General features: G+C 37.6%; 1 protein-coding gene across 1 annotated transcript in view; it reads right to left on the reverse strand.

The window, feature by feature from the left end:
- The window catches only part of Cds1 (CDP-diacylglycerol synthase 1), a 70,627-nt gene that overhangs the window by 39,206 nt on the left and 10,019 nt on the right, over positions 1 to 21,402 (reverse strand). The window contains exons 2-3 of the mRNA XM_047566719.1: positions 11,554 to 11,681; positions 4,903 to 4,999 (exon numbers count right to left, since the gene is read on the reverse strand). Coding sequence (XP_047422675.1) covers positions 4,903 to 4,999; positions 11,554 to 11,681 — 225 coding nt within the window. The remainder of the gene's footprint in view (positions 1 to 4,902; positions 5,000 to 11,553; positions 11,682 to 21,402) is intronic.

Genomic DNA, 21,402 nt, shown 5'->3' on the forward strand with positions numbered 1-21,402 from the left:
CAATACACACTGGCAGACCTTTGTTGACCCAATACTTCAGTGCCTACTTTACTAGTTACTAAGAACTCACAGAAATAACACAGGATATCCATTCTCAGAAAGGTATAGTCTAGGAGGGAGGAAGTACTCAAGTACACACTACTGTGTGGAAGATGCCAGAAGTGTGTATGTACAGGAACACAAACTTATGGCAGGGGGTGGTGTTGGGCAGCAGCTGGGACAAAGGAGGCGAATGTGCAGTCAGTTGTATAGGTGAGAAGAGGTAAGTTAAGGGAACTTCGAGTTGCTTGGAGCTGCTGGAACATGAAGGTGTGGATGAGGGGAAAGCATGAGCCTGGTGGAAAAGCACTAAAAAACAGCTACAGGCTGCACTAATGAGTGGAATGACAGGAGACGTGAGGACAAAGGGGATGGCAAGAGTAGACAGGCTAGATGATGTGACCCCACTGCGCCTGAATAAGCATCTCACAGGACAGTTGCAGAGGAGTGGAGAAGGGGTACATGACACACTGAGGAACTGGAACTGACTGGATTTGGTTGTTGAGGAAGCTGGGGGCCAGGGAAGGCAGGAACACAGAATGACACCAACAGTTTGGGAAGGAACTCAGATTGACACAAGATGGCTGGGGGAAGGAATGAAGTTCAGATCTGGAAATGCTAAGTGAACTCTGGTACCTATGGATTATCCCAGTGCTCTTTTCAATTGAGAAACCTATTTTAAGAAAATAATCTTATATATGAAATCAGAACTTACACTCTAGTATGTTCCAGATATTGTTATTCATAATTAAGAATAACCAGAACATAACCTAAATATTTAAAAATCACACGACTTAAATAAATTATGATGCATTATCTTGAATCTATCAAAGCTGACAATTATAAAGACCACTAAACAATACAAAACTTTGGACATAATTGGTTTAAAAAGCAGGATACAAAATTTAGTCACAGCATTATTACAACCATGGTTTTAAAAATGCAAATCAAAAGGAAAAAAAGAATGTAAGGAAGTATATCAAATGGCTATATTTATTGAATTTTGGTAGCTGATGATATAGGGGTGGAGTGATTTAATTTTTACTTTATTTATTTATTTATTTATTTATTGCGGTGCTGGGGATTGAAACTAGGGCCTTGTGCTTGCAAAGCAAGCACTCTACCAACTGAGCTATCTCCCCAGCCCTTAAAATTATTTTTGAAAATAATTTTAAAATACTCTTTCAACTATTACAATGGGGGAAAAGTAAACACTCTATTTGAAGGTAAACTATATCATATGAATTAACACTGAATTATTATAGTAATTTCCCAGAAGGGGGAAAACCTCTTAGAATATTTTTATATGTTCACATATGCCTTTAAATTAAAATATGCTTTCGTAACTACATACTTAGAATGGGTGAACATAACAAAGAACTAGAAATAAAAAAACTGAAGGACAAAGTTCCTTTTATTTTAAATAACAGGAGTATGAGTTCCATCTAATAGTAGGTATCATTTCCTAGGATTAAGTTTTTAATAAAACTATGCTGAATTAGTCATTATTGAGTGCTGACATTATAAAGCAAATACAAGCCAAAGTATACTATACTTTACAAACTATAAATGATCTAGTTAGAAATACGCATCAAAGACTTTAAAACACATTAAAAAACATCAACTGAGTAACAACTGCATGTCATTCATATTGCCTTGACATAAGCATGGTATAAAAGTATGTATGTGAGTGTATGTATATATGCAATAAACTTAAATATGCAATAGGAGTTCAAATCTACTTTAACTACATCTTCAACACTCTTATATTATTTATTTTTTTACACAATACCTTTATTAATTTATTTTTATGTGATGCTGAGGATTGAACCCAGTGCACCTCACATGTGCTAGGCAAGAGCCCTACCACTGAGCCACAACCTCAGACCCTCTTGTATTCTTTTCTGATGAAACGCACCAAAGCAAACAACTTTTAATAAAATTACATTTTCCTTTCATATAGAAAAATAAATAAATAAAATGCAAGTCCTTTTGGCAAGTTTATGATTCTTTTTTTAAAAATCTGAATCTATATTGGCATGAATGTCTTTAAAATTGAATTTTGTCATAAAAGAGTGGCTAAAAAGTAGCCTTCATTCATATATTCATGCCCTAATTTACCACTGTTAACAGGATAGTTTGGGAAAAATTAAGTTATTCACAGGGGTACCCACCAAAACAACCTAAATCAATGTATCAAGGATATGTTTTGCAGTATCTCAGATCGAAATTTTCTCTACAAATCTTCCAATGGACCAAATAAAAGATCCCCAATATTTTTAGTAGCTCCTCACTGCTTTCCAAATAAAACTCAAACTTCACACATCATTTCAGGGTCTTCCAGAATCTGATCCCCATTTATTTTTCTAGGTTCAAAGGCCCAGTGCTCAAGGAAAAGTACCTTTCTCTAAGGTACCGAGAAGTATAGAACTTTGCTCACAGTGCCCTCTGCCCTGACAGACAGGGTTCCTTCAAGCCCCAAGCCCTATAGAGCCTCTGACATTACTTGGTCCCTACTTTCCCAGGACTGCCCACTCATCACACAGCCAACTGCTCTCCACACACTTGCTAATTAAATGCCTGAGTCTTCAGGCCTGTGGGGGATTCAGAGACTAAGAAGACTGGGAACTGGGGGCCCTATGCAGCAATCACACCTGACAAGGCCCATGCATGCCTATCTGGCTTTCAGACTGGCATCCTCTGCCCTCACATTAATTCTGGCCTCTCAATTATCCATTATACTTTTTCCTTTGTTAGAAAAAGTGCTTTCCTTAAGATGTTAGCAAATTAGTAAAACAATGAAAGTAATTTCTTACTCATTTTCATTACCTTGGTATCCCCAAGGAAGTACAAAATTAATGAGAGGAAAAAAAAATAAAAGAGATATGTTATAGTCTTTCAAGAGCCATTTCACATTGTTTGATGAGTTGGTGGATTTTTTAAATTGTTCCTAATTTCACTTGGAGACTTATCTTTAATAATATAAAAGGAAAACTATGTCATGTTGCCCATAAACTTATCAGCTACAAACTACATGCTCAAAAAGGATTGAGCATGGAGTTGGGGAGACAGGGGAGATGGTATATGAATTTTTAAATAGGCAAGAGCAACGAGAGAATAAAGAGGTGAGCATATAAGAAGAGGCCAAATTAGCTGAGAATTGGGATGAAGAAAATAACAGAGGGGGCCTGCATGCCTGGGATTGTGTGCAGGTGTGCACTGGGAAGGCAGAACTTAAATAACAATAATAAAAAGGTACACAGTACACACTCCCAAGAGCACACTCTCACTATTCACTGCTAAACCATGCTCAGCAACTGAAAGTGCATGATAAATTTGTTGACTAATGCATTTTTCCTCACTCCCACCACAGGGATACACACAGAAAACCTGTGTGTGTGAGGATCCTCCCAACAGGGTCCACCCTTTACCTCACTGATAACTCATTTTCAACATTCATATCAAAGCTCACTGTGTTTGGCACAATGTGTTTGCAGTCTCTTAGTTCCTTCTTTGCTCTCACAGTATTATTCTTTATTTTAAATGCTTATTATAGTTTTCAACCAGATATAGATAAATCACATATTATATCTACAATCAATTCTTCAAAGTGTAGGTAGCAAGCTCCATGAAGGCAGAAACAGCATAAAAGCTGGTACAAAGCAGGCATCGTGGAAGCATTTATTAAACAAATTAAATAACAGCTCAAAATACCTGTTTGTCTTCAATTGTTGGGATTCCCATACACAACAAAATCCCAAACTCCCAGAATGGCTTCTACTTGCCTCTGCAGTCTCATCCCTAGATCCCTCCACATGTACAACTTCGGATCCTGCAACGGACCATATTCTCATTATCTCCTGACCCTGTCCATAATGTCCCCACCTTGGAAAGTCTTTTGGGTCAGTCAGCTTTTTGTCAGTGACCAAAATGCCTCACAAGAACAACTCAGAGAAAGAAAAGTGTACTTTGGCTCATGGTTTCAGAGGTTCAATCTATGGAGTCAGCTGACTCCATTGCTCTGGGCCAGAGGTAAGGCATAAGAACAACATGGCAGAAGGGTGTAGCAGAGGAGAGTTGCTCAGCTCAAGGCAGAGAGCAGAGAGAGAGAGAGAGAGAAAGAGAGAGAGAGATATCAAGGCACATCCCCAATAATCTACTTCCTCCAGCCACACCCTGTCTGCCTACAGTCACCACCCAGTACAGTAGTCCTTTTAAATTAATAACCTACCACAGAAATTAATCCACCATTTTAGGTTACAGTTCTCATAATCTAATGATCTCACCTCTGAACATCCCTGCATTACCACCTGAGCTTTCAGGGGGGACAACTGGTATCCAAACCAGAACACCTTCCCTATCTAGTCTCCAGGAATCAGCTTGGGCACCCTCTCTTCTGGAAGTCCTTCCATTCTTCCCTCAGACTGACTACATGCTCCTCTACTGTGCTCTTTTAACAATGTTCTCATTGGACTTATCTCACTTATTCACCATAGTATTTAGTCAAGGGTTACCTAAAGGTATCTGCCATTACACGGAGTTCCTTGAAGTTGAAGAATCTAGCTATAATCCTATGTATGCTGAAGCTGTGTGTATATTTACATCAGATCTAACACTCAGCACAATGTTGAACACTTGGAAATATTATGTGTACTTGGTCTCTTCTGATTGAACACACTGGCTATTTTACAGGCAGAAATGATTAGCACAGATCATTTCATGACCTAGAAGATGCTTGAAGGAGTCAAATTTGCTGTTACCAAAACCTGGATTACCGTTTTTATGGACGTTGGAATTATTCCAATCTTATATAAATGCTGAACAATAGAGCAAGAGACACTTATGAAAATGTCAAACACTTACAAGAAGCATCAGCATAAAGGATCCCATATAGATGATCAGGAAAAACAATGAAATCATAGTTAGAGTAAGAATTCCACGAATCCACCAGTTTTTCCACCTACAAAGAAAATGTTAATAAAGTTAGTATTTAATGTGATTTTAAAGTTTTTTGGTGTGGTTTCAGTAGTGAGTTGCACTACTTAAAGAATTTTTCCTAATTATTCTTTAAGATACCCTAATTTACTTTATATACTAACAACAGCCACTAAGAGCTAAGTAATTTTTAAGATTATGTTAGCCAAAGAAAGAAAGAAATTTTTGTTAAATGTGAATGGGGATGAGTCATGAGGTTAGAGAGTTAGATGGTCAATCTGGCTGTGAAAGTCATACATCCCACCAGGGATCACATGAAAGAAAAGAATCAGTCAGGTGCAAAAGTCCTAGGAAACAATGATGCTCAGTTCTTTGGGATGGTAGATTAAAAAAAAAAAAAAAAAAAAAAAAAAAAAAAAAAAAAAAAAAGTAGTTATTTAAGAATATGGTGTAGACATAATGGCCTACCAAAGAGAAAAAGTAATGAGATGATAATACAGAACTGAAACTGGAAAGCACAGTGATTTTAGTGAAATGAAGGTTCCTGTGATGTAACAGATTGATCACTAGGGGTAAGGACAGAAGTACACTTCCTTCCCATGCTTAAAGTGTGCTGTCTGCTTTCTGTAATGAGGGGCAGAGCCATAAGTGGAAAAGTATTTTCTTATCCTTGAGCCTTTTCTCTGTTCCTTAGGGCAGAGCATCCCGCTGGTTCAGCACTGGGTCCTGCTGTGCTGAGAACTGATTCCCCTCAATCCCTGTGCTACTGGGCCTGAGATGCCCAATTGCCCCCCTCCTACCACTACCATCAAGAGCCTCAGGCTTCATCTCCAGTGTACTTCACAAATAATATCACTCCTTATGTGGTCATGTCAAAAAATGTTAGTAGCTACTATACGAAAAACCCACAATGAGTCTAACTCATGGATGATGATATCTAAATCATCTTATAATCTCTAAAGCCTGGCATGGTGATGCAGACCTCCAATGTCAGCTAGTAGTAAGGCTGAGGTAGGAAGATCACTTGAATCCAGGAATGCAAAGATGGCATGGACAACCCAGTGAGACCCTGTCTCCAAAAAAAAAAACCTGAATGCACCTATATTTCTGAACCTAAAATTGTTGCTGTGTTCTTTAAGATTTTTATGATTTTTTTACTAACTGATAACAGCATTTAAGTTGTTATAAAACATTTTGATTCAACGTGAAAGTCTAGTAACATGTACTTTAAAGCATTCGTCCTTGTTCCCTTTTCATAACAGAAACACTAGCTTATTTCATCCATTTGTAAGATACTGATTACATTCCTTGCTTTCAATCACTCTCTTACATAGTTTAAATACTTCTTTTTCAAATAACCCTTTCATTGCATCACTTCTAAACTCAAAGATCTAAAATGCCAACAACCTTAAATCCATGTACTTTTATTCCAGTTTCGCAAGGTACTCAAACTAAACTTAACCCACTTTATGTCCCTTTGCTGTTTACCAAACTAGGAGATTCATCTATTTCTCGTGAGATATCAGCTCTGGGGCTGAATTAAAAAAGGTTAGAGTTAAAAATGTAATAGCTAAAAGGTTCCATTTAGTTTTACAGTCATAACTGTGGATTAATGAATGCATTAGAAACTGGGCTAAGTCACAAAGCTAGTCAGAGATAAACAGGGGACAATAATCCTTCCTGTTTGTATGAAACCTGTAAGCATGTTTAGCCCTCCTTTCCTTATGACTGAATCTCAGATATGGAATTAGCAAGAACATCTTCTAGAGAAAAGGCTGCAGCAGAAATCAGCCCTCGGATGGGTGCAGCTCATGTGCAGGTAGCTCTTACATCCAACTCTGAACTTCAGAGAATGACAGCTGCTAAGAACCAGAGATTTTCAACAGGAAATCTACTCTATTCACGCCATGGCAAAATTCCACAGTAACTGAAAACCTGGGCCCTCAAGGAGCATATTCCATCTGGTTGTGTTTTTAAATATGGACATTTCCCCTCCCCAGAAAATTTCCCTCTCCCAATAAGAATAAAGATTTAATTCTCTTATTCTAATTTAAATGACTCCCCTAAATTTCCAAAGAATACCTAATGTAAGGTTAAGAACATAAAAGATTTAACACATATTTAAACATAATGCATACATTCATTGATAATATGTCTTAGTCCATTTTGGGATGCTGTAATAGAATATCTACAACTGGGTAATTTATAAAGATTATTTTTACTTCTTATAGTTCTGGAGGTTGGAAAGTCCAATAGTGAGGTGTAGCATCTAGTGAGGTTACTACATTATCCATAGTGGAAGGTAGAGGGCAAGAGAGGGCCACACCCACTTTTATAACAAGCTCACTTGTGATAAATAACCCAAACCCATGATAATGATATTAATATACTGAGGGCTTTTCCCTCATGACATAATCAATTATTATGCCTCACTTCCCAGCACTACTGTATTTGTGATTAAGTTTTCCATACGTGAACTCTGAGAAACACATTCAAACCAGAGAATATTATAAAACAAAAATCATCTTTCAAGGAGAAGCACCAGATTCACAATAAAGCATGATTATGTGGGAGGGGGGAAAGCATTCTATTAAAAAAATATATATATAGTCTAGCTCATAATTTTAAATTCTCAATTTCCTTTTCCATACTACAATGATCACATTAGGGAAAGCCTTAATTTTAGGTCCAAGTCATCACACCACACCACTACCTAGGGATTTTTTTCTGATAAAGGATCTCATTCCAATCCCATGTCCTCAGGACCCATATGAACTAGAAATGAGCACATAATTAAGCATCATCCTTAAAAGGAATTATCTTCTTAGGGATGGGGGTTAGCTCAGTGGTAGATCATGCACTCAGCATGCTCAAGAACAAGGGTTCAATCCCCAGCACCACAAAAAAAGCAAACAAAAGTAATCATCCCAAGTAGTCCACATTGTTCACTGTCCTATTGTTATTATAACTAGTGGTTGGGTTTTATTTCAAAAGTTAATGAAAGTTGCTTTTTTTTTTTTTTTTTAATTACTTTAGTAGAGGCACTACCATCATGAGTCATTGAGAACCTGGGTTGGCAAGGCAGTTCACTTGAGCTGGCAGTTCACAACAAACAGAACCCAGAGACAGCCCTGAGGAATGAATGGTATCCTGGTGGGCCATTGGCTAAGAGCAGGAGTTTGGAGGAAGTCCACCAATAGCGTCTGGCCCAAGTGGACAGGAAGTATGCAGAGAAAGAAAGATGGTATTAGAAAGTTCAGGAGCACCAGTAAGGCTACACCTGCATGTTTCTAAAGTTTCTCAACCTTAGCTCTAACAATGTTGTGGGACACTTCATTCTTTGTCGAGAGAGGCTACCCTATGACACTTAGCAGCATTCCTGGCCTCTACCCACCAGCAGCCAGCAGATAGGGCTCTACCTTGTTGTGACAACCTAAAGTACCTCCATACACGACCAAACACTGGCTGGAGGAGAGCTCCACTGAAGGACAAAGCTAAACCTAACTGGCTAAGGCACAGAAGCATAGTCGCACAGACATACAGACCCACACACAGGTCAGGAAATGGATGAAGGCCACTTGCCAAGCGCATGAAGACCACTTAAGACACTCCCGGCATTACACCCCAAAGCCTTAAAAATGAGTACAAACCTTGGCTAAGCAATTTCATTTTTAAAAAATTTTAGCCTCAGGCAATAATTATGGATTCTAAAAAGAGTTACAAAGAAAAATGTTTAATGCAGAGATGTTTTTAATCATGAAAATTCAGAAACAAACTAAATACCCAGCACTAGATGTCAGTTGCATAAACTGGACAACAGACATACAATGGAATGCATCATGAAGCCACTAAAAATGTTTCTGAAGTGGGTTGGGAATGTAGCTTGGAGGGAAAGCACTTGCCTAGCATGAGCAAAGCCCCGGGTTCCATCCCAGCACAAAACAAAAAGAAACGAAGGTGCTAAAGTATATTTTAAAATATGAAATGTTGCTCCTAATAATACTACAAATGAAAATAAAAACAGCAAGGCAGAAAACAGTATAATCTCATTTCTACATCACACATACATATACTCACTGCACAAGAGCAAGTTTCAAAGGGAATATACCAAAGTATTATGAATCCAAGTAATGACAGGAGGATTACAGAACTTTTTTCTCCCTAGAATTCATGTAAATTTCTCATGTAACTGTGATTTTTAATCCTATGTATCTACAAATTCTAAGCTTCTGCATAGTAGTTTCTTTTTAGTCATTAGATTTAAGAGACTAAAAGAACGTATAGACATATTTCGAAACATTCATATAATCTTTGTACGGAAATTTCTTGAGACTGACACTATCATATTACCCTTTGTTCATTTCTTTAAGAACTAATCCTCTCACCAGGCCTTTCTTTGCTTCCCTTTTACCTGTTCCTTTTTTTCTCTTTAAGGCAAGCCATAGAAACTAGAATTTCTCTTCCTGAAAGCAGGTCACAGAAACTAAAAATATGCTCTAATCTTCCTTCACCTGTCTTAGAGCTGGCCATAAAGAAATTCTCTGACCTATCCTGTCCAACAGCAGATGACAAGATCCACATTTCAGAAGGGGTCCTGACCTATACCTGGGAGAAAAGAATGCTGCACAGGGAAGTCAAGAACATTCTGAACAGAAGGGCCTTGCTGAGTTTCTGTTAGCATTATATCAGACCTGCTTTACCTGCATACATTTCTAAGCAGTTGTCCATGCTTCAGTCATGCCTGTACACAGAAAGCTGCATAGCAACCCAAGAGGACAGGTTTCAGAGAGCTTCTGGACACCAGGAAGGTAAACAACAATGCATCTGCATGCTAGGAGAGTGCTGCACCCCTACTTCAGGGCCATGAAAGCTCCTGTGCTTGAGACTCTTCTAGCCCTCACACTGCATTTCTTCATTTAGATGCTTATTTTAACATTCTTTTAAATGGCCTTTATGATAATCTGGCAAATGTAAATAGGTGCTGTGAGCTGCTTTAGCAAATTATTTCAGCCTGAAGAGGCAACGACAATATGTAGCTGATCCATCACAAGTTCCACAGGCCCAAACTTAATGACTAGTGTCTGAAATGGGGCCAGTCTTGTGGGACTGAGATCTCAACCTGTGGGATCTGCTGCTCTCTCCAGGCAGACAGTGTCAGAGTTGAACTGGATCAAAAGATACCCTGCTGGTATCCATAGAACAACCCATTGCTTGCTTGCTGGTGGGGAGAAGCCCCCACACCTTCTGAGGTCAAAGAAGTAATCGGTGTTGTGAGTCCTAACTTCTTTTTCACTTTATTTCCTCAAAATGGTTACTCCCCAAAAGCAAAAAAGAGAAAAACTCCTATTACATTTACAAAAAATGATGAAACCAGTGCTTGCTTGCTTTCTTTTTTTTTTGTGTGGTACAAGGGATTGAACTCAGGGGCACTCAACCACCGAGCCACATCCCCAACCCTATTTTGTATTTTATTTAGAGACAGGGTCTCACTGAGTGGCCTAGTGTCTCGCTTTTTGCTGAGGCTGGCTTTGAACTCTCGATCCTCTTGTCTCAGCCTCCCGATCTGCTGGGATTACAGGTGTACACCACTGAGCTCACTTCCAAAACATGTGGTTTTCAAACAGCAGATTATGACCCGTAGGAAGTAAACTTAAGGGAGTAAGTGGTATCCACCACTTTTTGGTAAATAATACACACACACACACACATCAAACAGAAACCATAGGACATTACACACAGTACCAGCAAGAAGTACTTCATAACATTTTGGTTGCAGGTAAAATACACATTTGTGTGTCTCTTGGAATATGGTATTCAATGTATTTATTTCTGTGTGCAACAGTCAAAAAAGTTGGTGAAACACCAGTCTATATCTATGTAACATTTCATATTTGAATCTGGATAAATCTTACATTTATTTTGCTTTTTAAAATTTTTTTCAGTGCTGGGGATTGAAGTCTGTGGGGTTCTACAAATGAGCTATATACCCAGCCCATTTTATTTTCTATTTTCAGACAGGGTTTTGCTAAGTTGCCATGCTGGCCTCAAACTTGCAATACTCCTTCCTGTCTTGTCCTCCCCAGTCGCTGAAATTTGCTTTTATAAATTTTATAATTCATATCACTAAAGCATATAATGGAAGGCAATATAAAATTACCTGAAATTTTGTGGTCAATAAACATTTAAAAATATAGCACAATTATAAAAGTGTTATGAAGTTTTACACAGTAACTCATTTTTTTAATTGGAGATGGACACAATATCTTTATTTTTTTATGTGGTTGTAGGATCAAACCCAGTTCCTCACACATGCAATACAAGCACTCTACCACTGCCATTAAGCTACCGCCCCAGCCCTATAGTAACTTTAAAATCAGTTAAAAGAAGGAAAAAAAAAAAAAAAAACTTCAAGGATGTACATTAAGCATTTAGGACTGTGCTTCACATATTACGTGGTTAAGAAGAAAAGCCTTTCTTCTCATAGTCCCCAACATACAGAATGTCATATTTATTACACAGACAAAGGTAAACAGAGCTTATCTTGTGTACTAAGGTATATTTGTCTTCCTGCGATCATACCTTGAAGATAAACCAGACAAAGCTTTCTTTAGGATCTCGGGGGTTCTATCTGTGGATGGTGGAATTTCTGGAATATCAGAATCTGCTCTGGAATCCAAATCTCCATATCTGTCATCAATATCTGTTTCCTAAAAGTAAAAGAAAAATAAAAATCACTTTGCCGAACAGTTGTTTAAAAAAGTACAAGCCTGCCAATGTATTCATTTACGCTCAGTGTTACATAATCTGAAATAAACAACTATTAAATTATCTTGAATATCCAAGAACTAGTATACTTCTTATTAGGAAAGTTTATCTTTGATAAAAATCTCAATATAAAGGACTAACTTAAATGAAAGACATAAAAGAAACTCATATCTCTAAAGCCGAAATTTACTGAAAGAATCAAGTATATATTGTTTTGTTGCTTTACTAGGGAAACAAAATGTTAATTCTATGTAGATTCTAATCAGCTTTTTTAACTGATGGCAATCAAAGCATCAACGATAGGAAGAACATCTTGCACAAGCAAATAATTTTACATATACTTAAGCATTTTAACTTCCATCATTTTTATTAGGTCCTCAAGAGATAATGCCAATGAAGTAGGTCAAAATGAAGTAATGTCAAAAAGACATTACCATTTCTGTTTTAATGGTAGGTAAACAATGATCAAAAGCATTTTCTTTAGTGGAGAAAATTTTATGGAAGTTATTTAAAACCCAAACTGACATCTAAGCATACATATACAGGAACTGTCTGTGTGTGTACACTGGGAGCAACAGGGAGCTCTGAGCCTTAGACAAAGGTGGTCACTGTACAATTTCAAGGATAGGGTATCAAAGCAATTTTAAAAACAGAGATGTCATCTAAAGTTCAGTTTTTAAGGTGGTCTCCACTCCCATGTTCTCTCTTCCACACCCTCGTCCCCTCACCCATATGCTCCCCAACCCAACAGTTTTCAGTAAAGAGTGGTTTACAAAGGGGAAAATCAGAGCAAAGGCTCGGAACTGGGTTAGAGGAGAGAGAATATTCACAGGAAACAAACAGGAGGAGATGGGGCATTGAACAGAATGTTGAGTCACAAATAATCCTAGGATGAAAATGGCTAGGAATTCAGAACATTGAGGAATCTCAATCCAAACTCAGCACCGATTAAATAAGCTCCAAAGTTTTGGCAAATTTTATCACCATTTTTAATGTTTCTTCATTTATAAAACAAAGACTTTAATGCCTAGGGAAAAAAATAATATAATGCCAAGGACTTAGTCAATTCAAATAAGTGGCAAGCTATTATTATAATTAAATCAAGTCTTCTAATGCCTCACTGAGTAGCTTACCAAATGAAATTTTACCAAATAAAACTTTTAGCCTGTGGGGAGTACTTTTAGTTTTCATAAAGCAATAATAAACTTTAGTTTATCAACTGTAACTTTTTATTGAGTAATTATGAAATTGAATGTGTTATTATACCAAAGGTGACAAATGCTGAATTCCCACTGGGCCACTGAGCATCAGCTGGTCCCAAAGCAACTTCAACAGAGATATATTGACTAATAAATAACCAGAGAGAATATCTCCAGAATCCATCAGAGTCCCTCGTGTCAGTGTGTCATGCTAGGAGGTCTATGACATCTACAGCAATGGGGCACATCACTCCTTTTTCCTCCCTGTCTCCCTTTTCGACTTCAGTAACTCACAGCACTGAGAGGAGTGGTGTGCGTGGCAGGTGGTACCTAATGGAAGTGGTTCTCCACACCACATCACAATGCCACAGAAAGAGCACAAGACTAGGAACCGGTAGTTACCAGTGTAAAGTCTACGTATTCCATATGAGTGTAACAAAGGCAAATTGCTGAGCCCCAAAGAAACTCAGGCTTTGATTTCCACATTTGTAAAATAAAAGCACAGGAATAGAATTTAAATTGAGGTTCTTGGAGAAACTAAAAATTTTCTCAAACCACTTCAAAGTTCACTTGACAGTAATGGTCCTGGTCTTCCCCTCCCCAGGCTCTGTTAGCTGTCCTGCTCTTAGTTGTATTATTTAAGTTTCTTATGTCCTTTCGAAACACAATTTTTTTAAAAAAAAAACTTAAGATTAAACTAGGTCTCTTCAATCACATTCTAATAACTGAAGAATAAAAGATAAATTCTGAATAGTAGCATTTTAGAGCAATGTTATTCAACTGCCAGAATTAGTATGCCAGTAAGAACCCTTTTTTACCCCTTCCTCACTCCCCCCACCCCTCTCTCTCCTTCATGGATGGATAGTCCGTTAGAGAGATGCCAGACCTAGAAAGGAGATCCAGGGAAACAAGGAAGTAGTACTTTAAATGATCAAACTGGGCCCCGTGCATTGTGCATGCTCAATGAAAGTATGTTATGAAAACCAATTTTGGAGCTGCTATGTCAAGCCCATAATTTAAAGATGATCCTCAAACTTCCCTTCCTTCTTATGCCCATAATACCCTCATAGTTTCTCTCTTCCCTTTATCTCCAACTTCTACTCTCCCATTTCCAGGTGGGTTTTCTACTATGTTACAAATTCTCTCTCTTCCACACCAAACCTGCTGCCTTCTCTTTATTTTCAGAGAAGATATCACCCCAACCCAGCAAACCAATGATTCAGGTCAAAATGTGGAGTCAACTTAACACTTGCATCGCACCTAACCTACCTATTCAGTACTAAGCCTGTCATCGGCCTTTCCTCCATCTCTGCCAGCCCTTGCTCATCATCATCAGAGCAGCCAAAACAATCTTCCTAACTACAAATCTGGATCTTTACACTCTGCAGCTGAGAACAACCAGGATAGAGTCAGGTTACTTAATATAATTTTTCATGAGGGGACTCTGCTATTCTAGTCCCTCTTTAATGACTCTCCAATTTTTACAGTGTCACTCTTTCTCTTGCATACAAATATTTGTTCTCTGTACAAAGGACAAAATCACAATCTTTCTGTTGCCTACATCCCCTGTTCCCAACCTCCCTCAAAAATGGCTATGGCCAAGTCAACTCTGACATCATCCTTAAGATGACCTCTTTTAGAAATTTTCTACTTGACCCTCAGCTCCATGTGAGCTGTTCTGTAACTCTATTTTCAGAATTCTTCTGTTAACTGTCAGTATAAATAAAATGATCAGTGCTTTTGTGTTTTCTAGTAATCTATAAGTTTTGTGAAGAGAGAAAATGCTGACCACTGGCCTCACCCTTGGGTCCCATGAGCCAGGCAGAGGATCTTGTACAATGGCTGACATTTCGTAGGCACTTAATAAATACATGGTGAATGAACTGAGTTCATTAACTCATGCTACCTGAAGATTATAGAAAAAGTTATCACCTGTTCTTACTAGGTAAGTAATCTTGGGCAAGTCACCAAGTCACCTTGCTTGTAGCCTCAGCTATACATATACAAAATAGGACTTATTAGGGGGTACTATTCTTGTCCAACTATAAAGTTAGAATAAAAATATGAAAAATTATGTCTGAAAGTTAAATAATACTTCCTTTTGTACCTGAAAATTCAGTTCCTACAATGAAAGCATGCTTAAAAAATAGGAGCAAGACACTTCACAAATATTGATTTATTACTAATTACTACCAAAGAAAAAATCACCTCCATTTTATAGGTTAAAAAAATGGTGTGCATGTACAAATATGCAACAAATTCCATTAATATAATTGTAATGTGCCCATCAACATTTTTTTTAAAACTTAGATTCAGAGATAATAAACACAGCAACATTTACACAGCTCAAAGTAATGTAGCTGGAATTTTTAAACCATTCAAAAGGGAGGTTAAAATGATAATTCTCTCAAACTGATACATAAATTCACATAGTTATACTGGGGTAGACTACCAACAGTCTTTTTTTCTTTTTCTTTTTTTGGTAGAAATTTAGTCTGGTTCTAAAATTTATGTAACTTTACGAAGGACAAAGAAGAGCAAGAACAACTTTGAAAAAGTCGAAGGATTGTTTTTAAGAGTTCTTACAAAGCTACTATAATCAAGACAGTGTGGCACTGGCATAAAAGTCAAAATAATCAATGGAACACAGTCCAGAAATAAATTCACACATATATGGTCAACTGATTCTCAACAAAGTTGCAAAAGTAATTAAATAGAAAGTGCTGAACTAACTGAAAAAGGATCTTGATCCATACCTCACACCATATATAAAATTTAAAATAGATCACAGACCTCTAAAATTTCTGGAACCTAGGATTAGGCAAAGATTTCTTAAATATGACAATAAAAGCATATTTCATAAAAGAAAAAATGATAAATACTAATTTCATCAAAATTAAATTTTTTTTTAAATTTTCAAAAGGCACTGTTAAGAGAATGAGAAGCCATACTGGGAGAAGATAGTTGCAAATCACATATTTAGTAATGGCCTTATATCTAGAATATATTAAAGGACTCTCAAAATTTAGTAAAAAAAAAAAAAAAAAAAGAGAGAAATCAATTCAATTAGAATACACAAGCAAATATCTGAACAGACACTTTTGTCTGACCAAAGACAATACATGAAGGGCAGATAAACATATGAAAAACTGTCCAATATCATTAGTCATAAGAGAAATGAAAATAAAAATTACATTGTAATACCACAATACATCTGTTAGAATGACTGAAAAAACTGAAGATACCAAGTGTTGGAGAACATGTGGATGAACTATAAGTCTTCAACATTGCTGGTAGGAATGTTAAATAATACAAACCCTCTGGAAAACACTATGGTAGTTTCTTAAAACTTGCAGTCTTCCTTTTGATTGGCTGCAAATTTGAAAGCTGACCCTAGGTACAGGGATCAGTGGGCAAACTTATGACTACTAAATGACCCAGACATTTCACTCCTAAGAATTATCCAAGAAAAATGGAAATATATATTCCTTCCCTCACCTCTGCACACCTTTGGGGGTTGGGGCAGCACCAGGGACTAAATCCAGGGCCTCCTGCACACTAGGGAAGCATTCTACCACTGAGCTACATCTCTATCTTTTTTTTTTTTTTTTTAATTTTTATTTTAAGGCAGGGTCTCACTAAATTGTCCAGGCTGGCCTCAAATCTGTAATACCTCAATCTCCCAAGTAGCTGGGATTACAAGCATGTGCCACCACTCCCAGCACTATATATACCTTTGTGTACAACTGTATGCAAATGTTTATGACAGTTGTATTTGTAATAGCTCTAAACTAGAGACAAACCAAATGTCCAGTGGGGAAATGGAAGTAACAAATTGTGCTACTTTCATACAATGGACTACTCTCTCTTGCAACAGAAATAGATGAACACATGGATGAATCTCAAAATAATTATGTCAAATAAGAAAACTGAATAAAAGTACATGTGAAATGTAAATACATGATATGTAGAGATATGTACAGATATGTATTATAATATTCCATGTATGTATGATATTCCATTATATGTATAATATTCTATTGTATGTATGTATGTATGATATTCCATTGATACAAAAATCCAGAAAAAAATAAACTCAATCTATAAAGCCCAAAAGTAAATAAGTGCGTACCTAGGGATAAAGGAAGAATTATGAAAGGGACAGAACTTTTGGTAGTGAAAGATAATGTCCATTATGTCAAAACCCATCAAATTTTACTTGCTATGGATTAACTATTGGTCCCTTCAAAAGTCAAATGCTGATATTGCTAATCCCCAGCGGATGATATATGGAGGTGAGTGGTTAGTAGTTAGGTCATAAAGGTGGAGACTTCCTGAATGAAATTAGTACCCCTATAAAACACAAGAGAGATAATCTTTCTCTCTACCGTGTGAAGACACAGCAAGAAGGTATCCATCTGCAAATCAGGAAGAGGCCTCTCACCAGGAAGCAATTGACCGGTACCTTCATCTTGGATTTTTTACCTTCAAAACTGTGAGAAACAAATTCCTGTTATTTAAGTCACCCATACTATGATATTTTGTTATAGCAGCTTGAACAAACTTAGCACTCTAAGTGTGTTCAATTTAGTGAATATCTGTGATATTTGTTACAAAGTGATAGCTCATGATGATTCTTAAACAGTGGTCCAGGAAAGGGGGCTGAGGTAGTTCCCAAAGCTGGAGACTAAAAGGATAGGAATATGAGCACAGGGATCAGGTAGTAAAGGATCCAGTTCATTCAAGACAAAGACTCCAAAGACAAGTCTCTGCAACAATGAAGGTAAGCATCAGTTTGGAATCTAACCAAGGAAAATATAATAGAAAACACATACATTCCACCTCTTTTACACCTGGTCCCCCCAAAAATGAGTTGGAAAACCAGTCAACTTCTCCATTGTGGGTCCCCTGCCACTATTCCCTGTACCTCAGTTCAGCATTAAAATTTGCAATCAAGCAAAAGGAAACTTGCAAGTGTCACAGAGCTCTGTGCTTTACAGAAGGTGCCTTTAAAAAATCTTCCAACAGTTCTTACTTGAAAGAACATTAATCTGTGCTTCTGATTTCAGTACTTTCTGTCATTTCTTTGTTGCTTCCACACAGGTGTGGAATCCTTTCCTTTCTCCCAGGAGAGAATTCTTCCTATCTGTGCTTCATGTATTCTCTAGTGAGTTAGCAGCTCTATGAACCATGAGTGGGACTGGGGAGGGGACATGGTTCCAAAACCTCTGAGGATGATGAAGGGTCAAAGAACCTAGTAGCATTGTATTTATAGAAATCTGACTACTTCATCAGTTAGGACCTTTATGGTTCTATTATATACTTACTAATTTAAAAAGATAGAGCCTCCATATTTTTCCAAATTTAACTGAAAAGGAAAAGACTGGTGCTCCAAATTCTTCTCTACAACCCTGGTCTATTACCCACTAAAAGAGGTCTGGACCATCCAACATGCTATACAGTATTCTGATCAGTCATACTACTTGGTAGACCTCCAATGCCTGGAAAAGAGAAAACCAGATGTGCTATGGCAACAGATAAAATGCATGAACAATAGGCAAGTCTGATTACACCAACCTCTGATTTAAAATTTCTCAATAGTTCCCCACTACTTAAGAACAAGTCTAGCCTTCTCCCCTGGGATATAAACCCAGCTTCCTCCTACTCTCCTGTTAGGGCTGTGGTCACACGACCTGCCACTTCAAGCTCTGCAGAACTAAACTTCATGGCTCTCTCTCTTCCTCTGAAATGGCCTGCATTTCCCCTTTGAATATGTATTTCTTACTTTATCCTCAAAGACAGTTCTCCCTTGAGATAGCCTACATTCTCTCCTGAATGTGTATATGCTTTTCTAAATGAATGGAGGAGGACAAGGAGGAAGGGGAGGAGGGAGGGGGAGGAAGGGGGAAGAGGAGGAGAAGGAGGAGACTAGTCTTTGAGACTAACCTTGGCTGGCTAGTGTCTATTTATCCTTAAAAGTTCCAGTTTAGGTATTACTTCTTCAGGGAACCTGTAAAAGACATATTAACTGCCCACCCACCCAGGAGGTATATGTCTTAGTCCCAGAACCTATGAAGTTACAATGAAAAGGAGAATTAAGATAACAGGATCAAGTTTGCTAATAACTGACCTTGAGATGGAGAGATTATCCTGGATTATTCAGGTGGGCTAAATATAATCACAAGAGTTCTTATAAATGGAAGAGGAAGACAGGAGTCAGAGAAGGAGATATAAGGACAGCAGTGGTTGGTGATGCTGGCTTTGAAGATGAAGGAAGAGTCCATAAGCCACGGTATGCAAGCAGCCTCTAGAAACTAGAAAAGGCAAAGATTTTCTTCTAGAGCCTCCTGAAGAAATGGTCCTACTGACACCTTGATTTCATCCCAGTGACACCATTTCTGACAACTGATCTTGAGAACTATAAGACAGTAAAAGTGTGTGTTGTTTAAAGACAATAAGTTTGGGATGATTTATTACAGCAGTTATCAGAAACTACTGGACAGAGCTCCCAGACCAGCTCATGCTGCTCCCACAGGCCCCTCCAGCAACCTGCCTCTCTGCTGTAGTCTGCATGGCACACTGTAGTGGGCTATTTGTCCACAGTCTTATCCCACATGCCAAGGGAGTGATGACCATCATCTGTTTTCTCAAATAAAATCAGGCCATGTCTGCTGGTCAACAACATCACTGCTTTCATTATCTTGCCATTTCTAAAAGGCTGTTGTCAATATTCAAATCCTATTCAATTTCAAGGCCTATTTTAAGAGTTTTCCTAAATTTCTGGCTCATTCTGATCCCTGTATTCCTCAGGGATACACCTTTCTAGTATATATAACATTAAACTATGTATTATGGCATCATTTACTTTAAGTTTAAATTCTAAATTAGGAATAAAGATAACTGATGGGGAAAAGCCATGAAAAACACAGAAAAACTAAGAAAATTGATGAACTTTCTTCAAATGTGAACTACTATTTTGGTCACAAATTTATACTACACCTGAGAACTCATTAATGCTTGCTTGCTGTAAGCATTATCACTTTTTTCAGGGCCAACAAAAATAATACCAATAGCTCTTCAATAATATCAATGCCAATGTTTGCCTCCATCAGAGAGGAAAATAAGTATATGAACTGAAAATAATTAAACCTGTTCCCCAATATTCTCTGCAATGTGTAAACTTGGCTGGGAACTTGATTTGGGAGAAAGTAGGAAATGAAAAGACATTTTGATGGCAATTAGGAAAATAAGAAAATGGATTCTGCGCCCCCCTATCAGATGGGGTTTTGCTATGGTCTTGAACTCCTGGGGTCAAGTAATCCTCTTGTCTTAGGGTAATGAGTTCTGGGACTACAGGCACACACCACTATTCCCAGCTATACACACTGCTAGTTTTAGAGATATGATAACAGTATTGTGGCTATGTAGGAGAATGTCTTTAAGATATGCATGCATTACCACTAGAAGTGAATGACTAAAATGTCTGCAACTTATTTTCAAATGGCTCACCAACAAAATATTTACTTAAATACATACAGTAGGATAAAGCAAATTTAGTAAAATCGTAATTGCTAAACCTGAGTGCTAATGATCATTTAAGTACACTGAAGGCTAAGAAAAAATTTAAAACTGAACAATATATTTCAGAATACTAGCATGTTATAAACCTATCAAGAGAAGAAAGGAAAGAGTAAATATAAAATTCAAGTTCCAATTAGTAACCAAGGTGTGTAGTGAATAGGGACCTAGGCATTCCTTAAATATGGTCCTTTGGTATCAATTCCATATGTATTAAAAGACATTATGACTTTTTACAAATAGGATTATCACATGTAAAATGCCAGGGGACACTGTCTACATTGGGTTCTACATAAATAGTGGCCCACAGAGTTGTTTCAAATCTGTACCCTGATACAGTTCAAGGGCAAGCACAGTAAGTGAAAAGAAAGAAAATAAAAAACTCAAAAGAGACAATAGTCTAATCTTGTTTCCCTGATCTGGGTTTTGTATATTAGGGTGAACTGTTAAGTCCCAGATGGGCTTAATATAAATATTTAGTGCCCCACAGTGCCACATCACGTTTGAAATGGTCTGCTTGGGACAGGAAGATGGCAGTGAGCCTAACCATAACTGCCATGGCGTTTGGTCACACCTGGGCCAGACAGATTGGTTTCAGCAGACTTACACTGAGGTCTTAAACAGCTAGCTAAGGGCCCTGGCGAATAAAGGGAATGGCAGGGGCTGGGGACACAGCTCAGTTGGTAGAGTGCTTGCCTCACAAGCACAAGGTCCTGGGTTCAATCCCCAACATCAAAAAAAAAAAAAAGAAGAAGAAGAAATGGCAACCTTAGCCAAGTACAGAGCAACACTGCTTTCCTAGTCTTCAAGTTTTACAAAAAGTAGCTTAAATTTCCCTAATTATGAGTTCCTCCTGTTTTCTCCCATCCTATGCCTTTCACTTTTG

Source organism: Sciurus carolinensis, chromosome 10 (assembly GCF_902686445.1).
Source record: "Sciurus carolinensis chromosome 10, mSciCar1.2, whole genome shotgun sequence".
In the NCBI taxonomy this organism is placed as follows: Eukaryota; Metazoa; Chordata; class Mammalia; order Rodentia; family Sciuridae; genus Sciurus; species Sciurus carolinensis.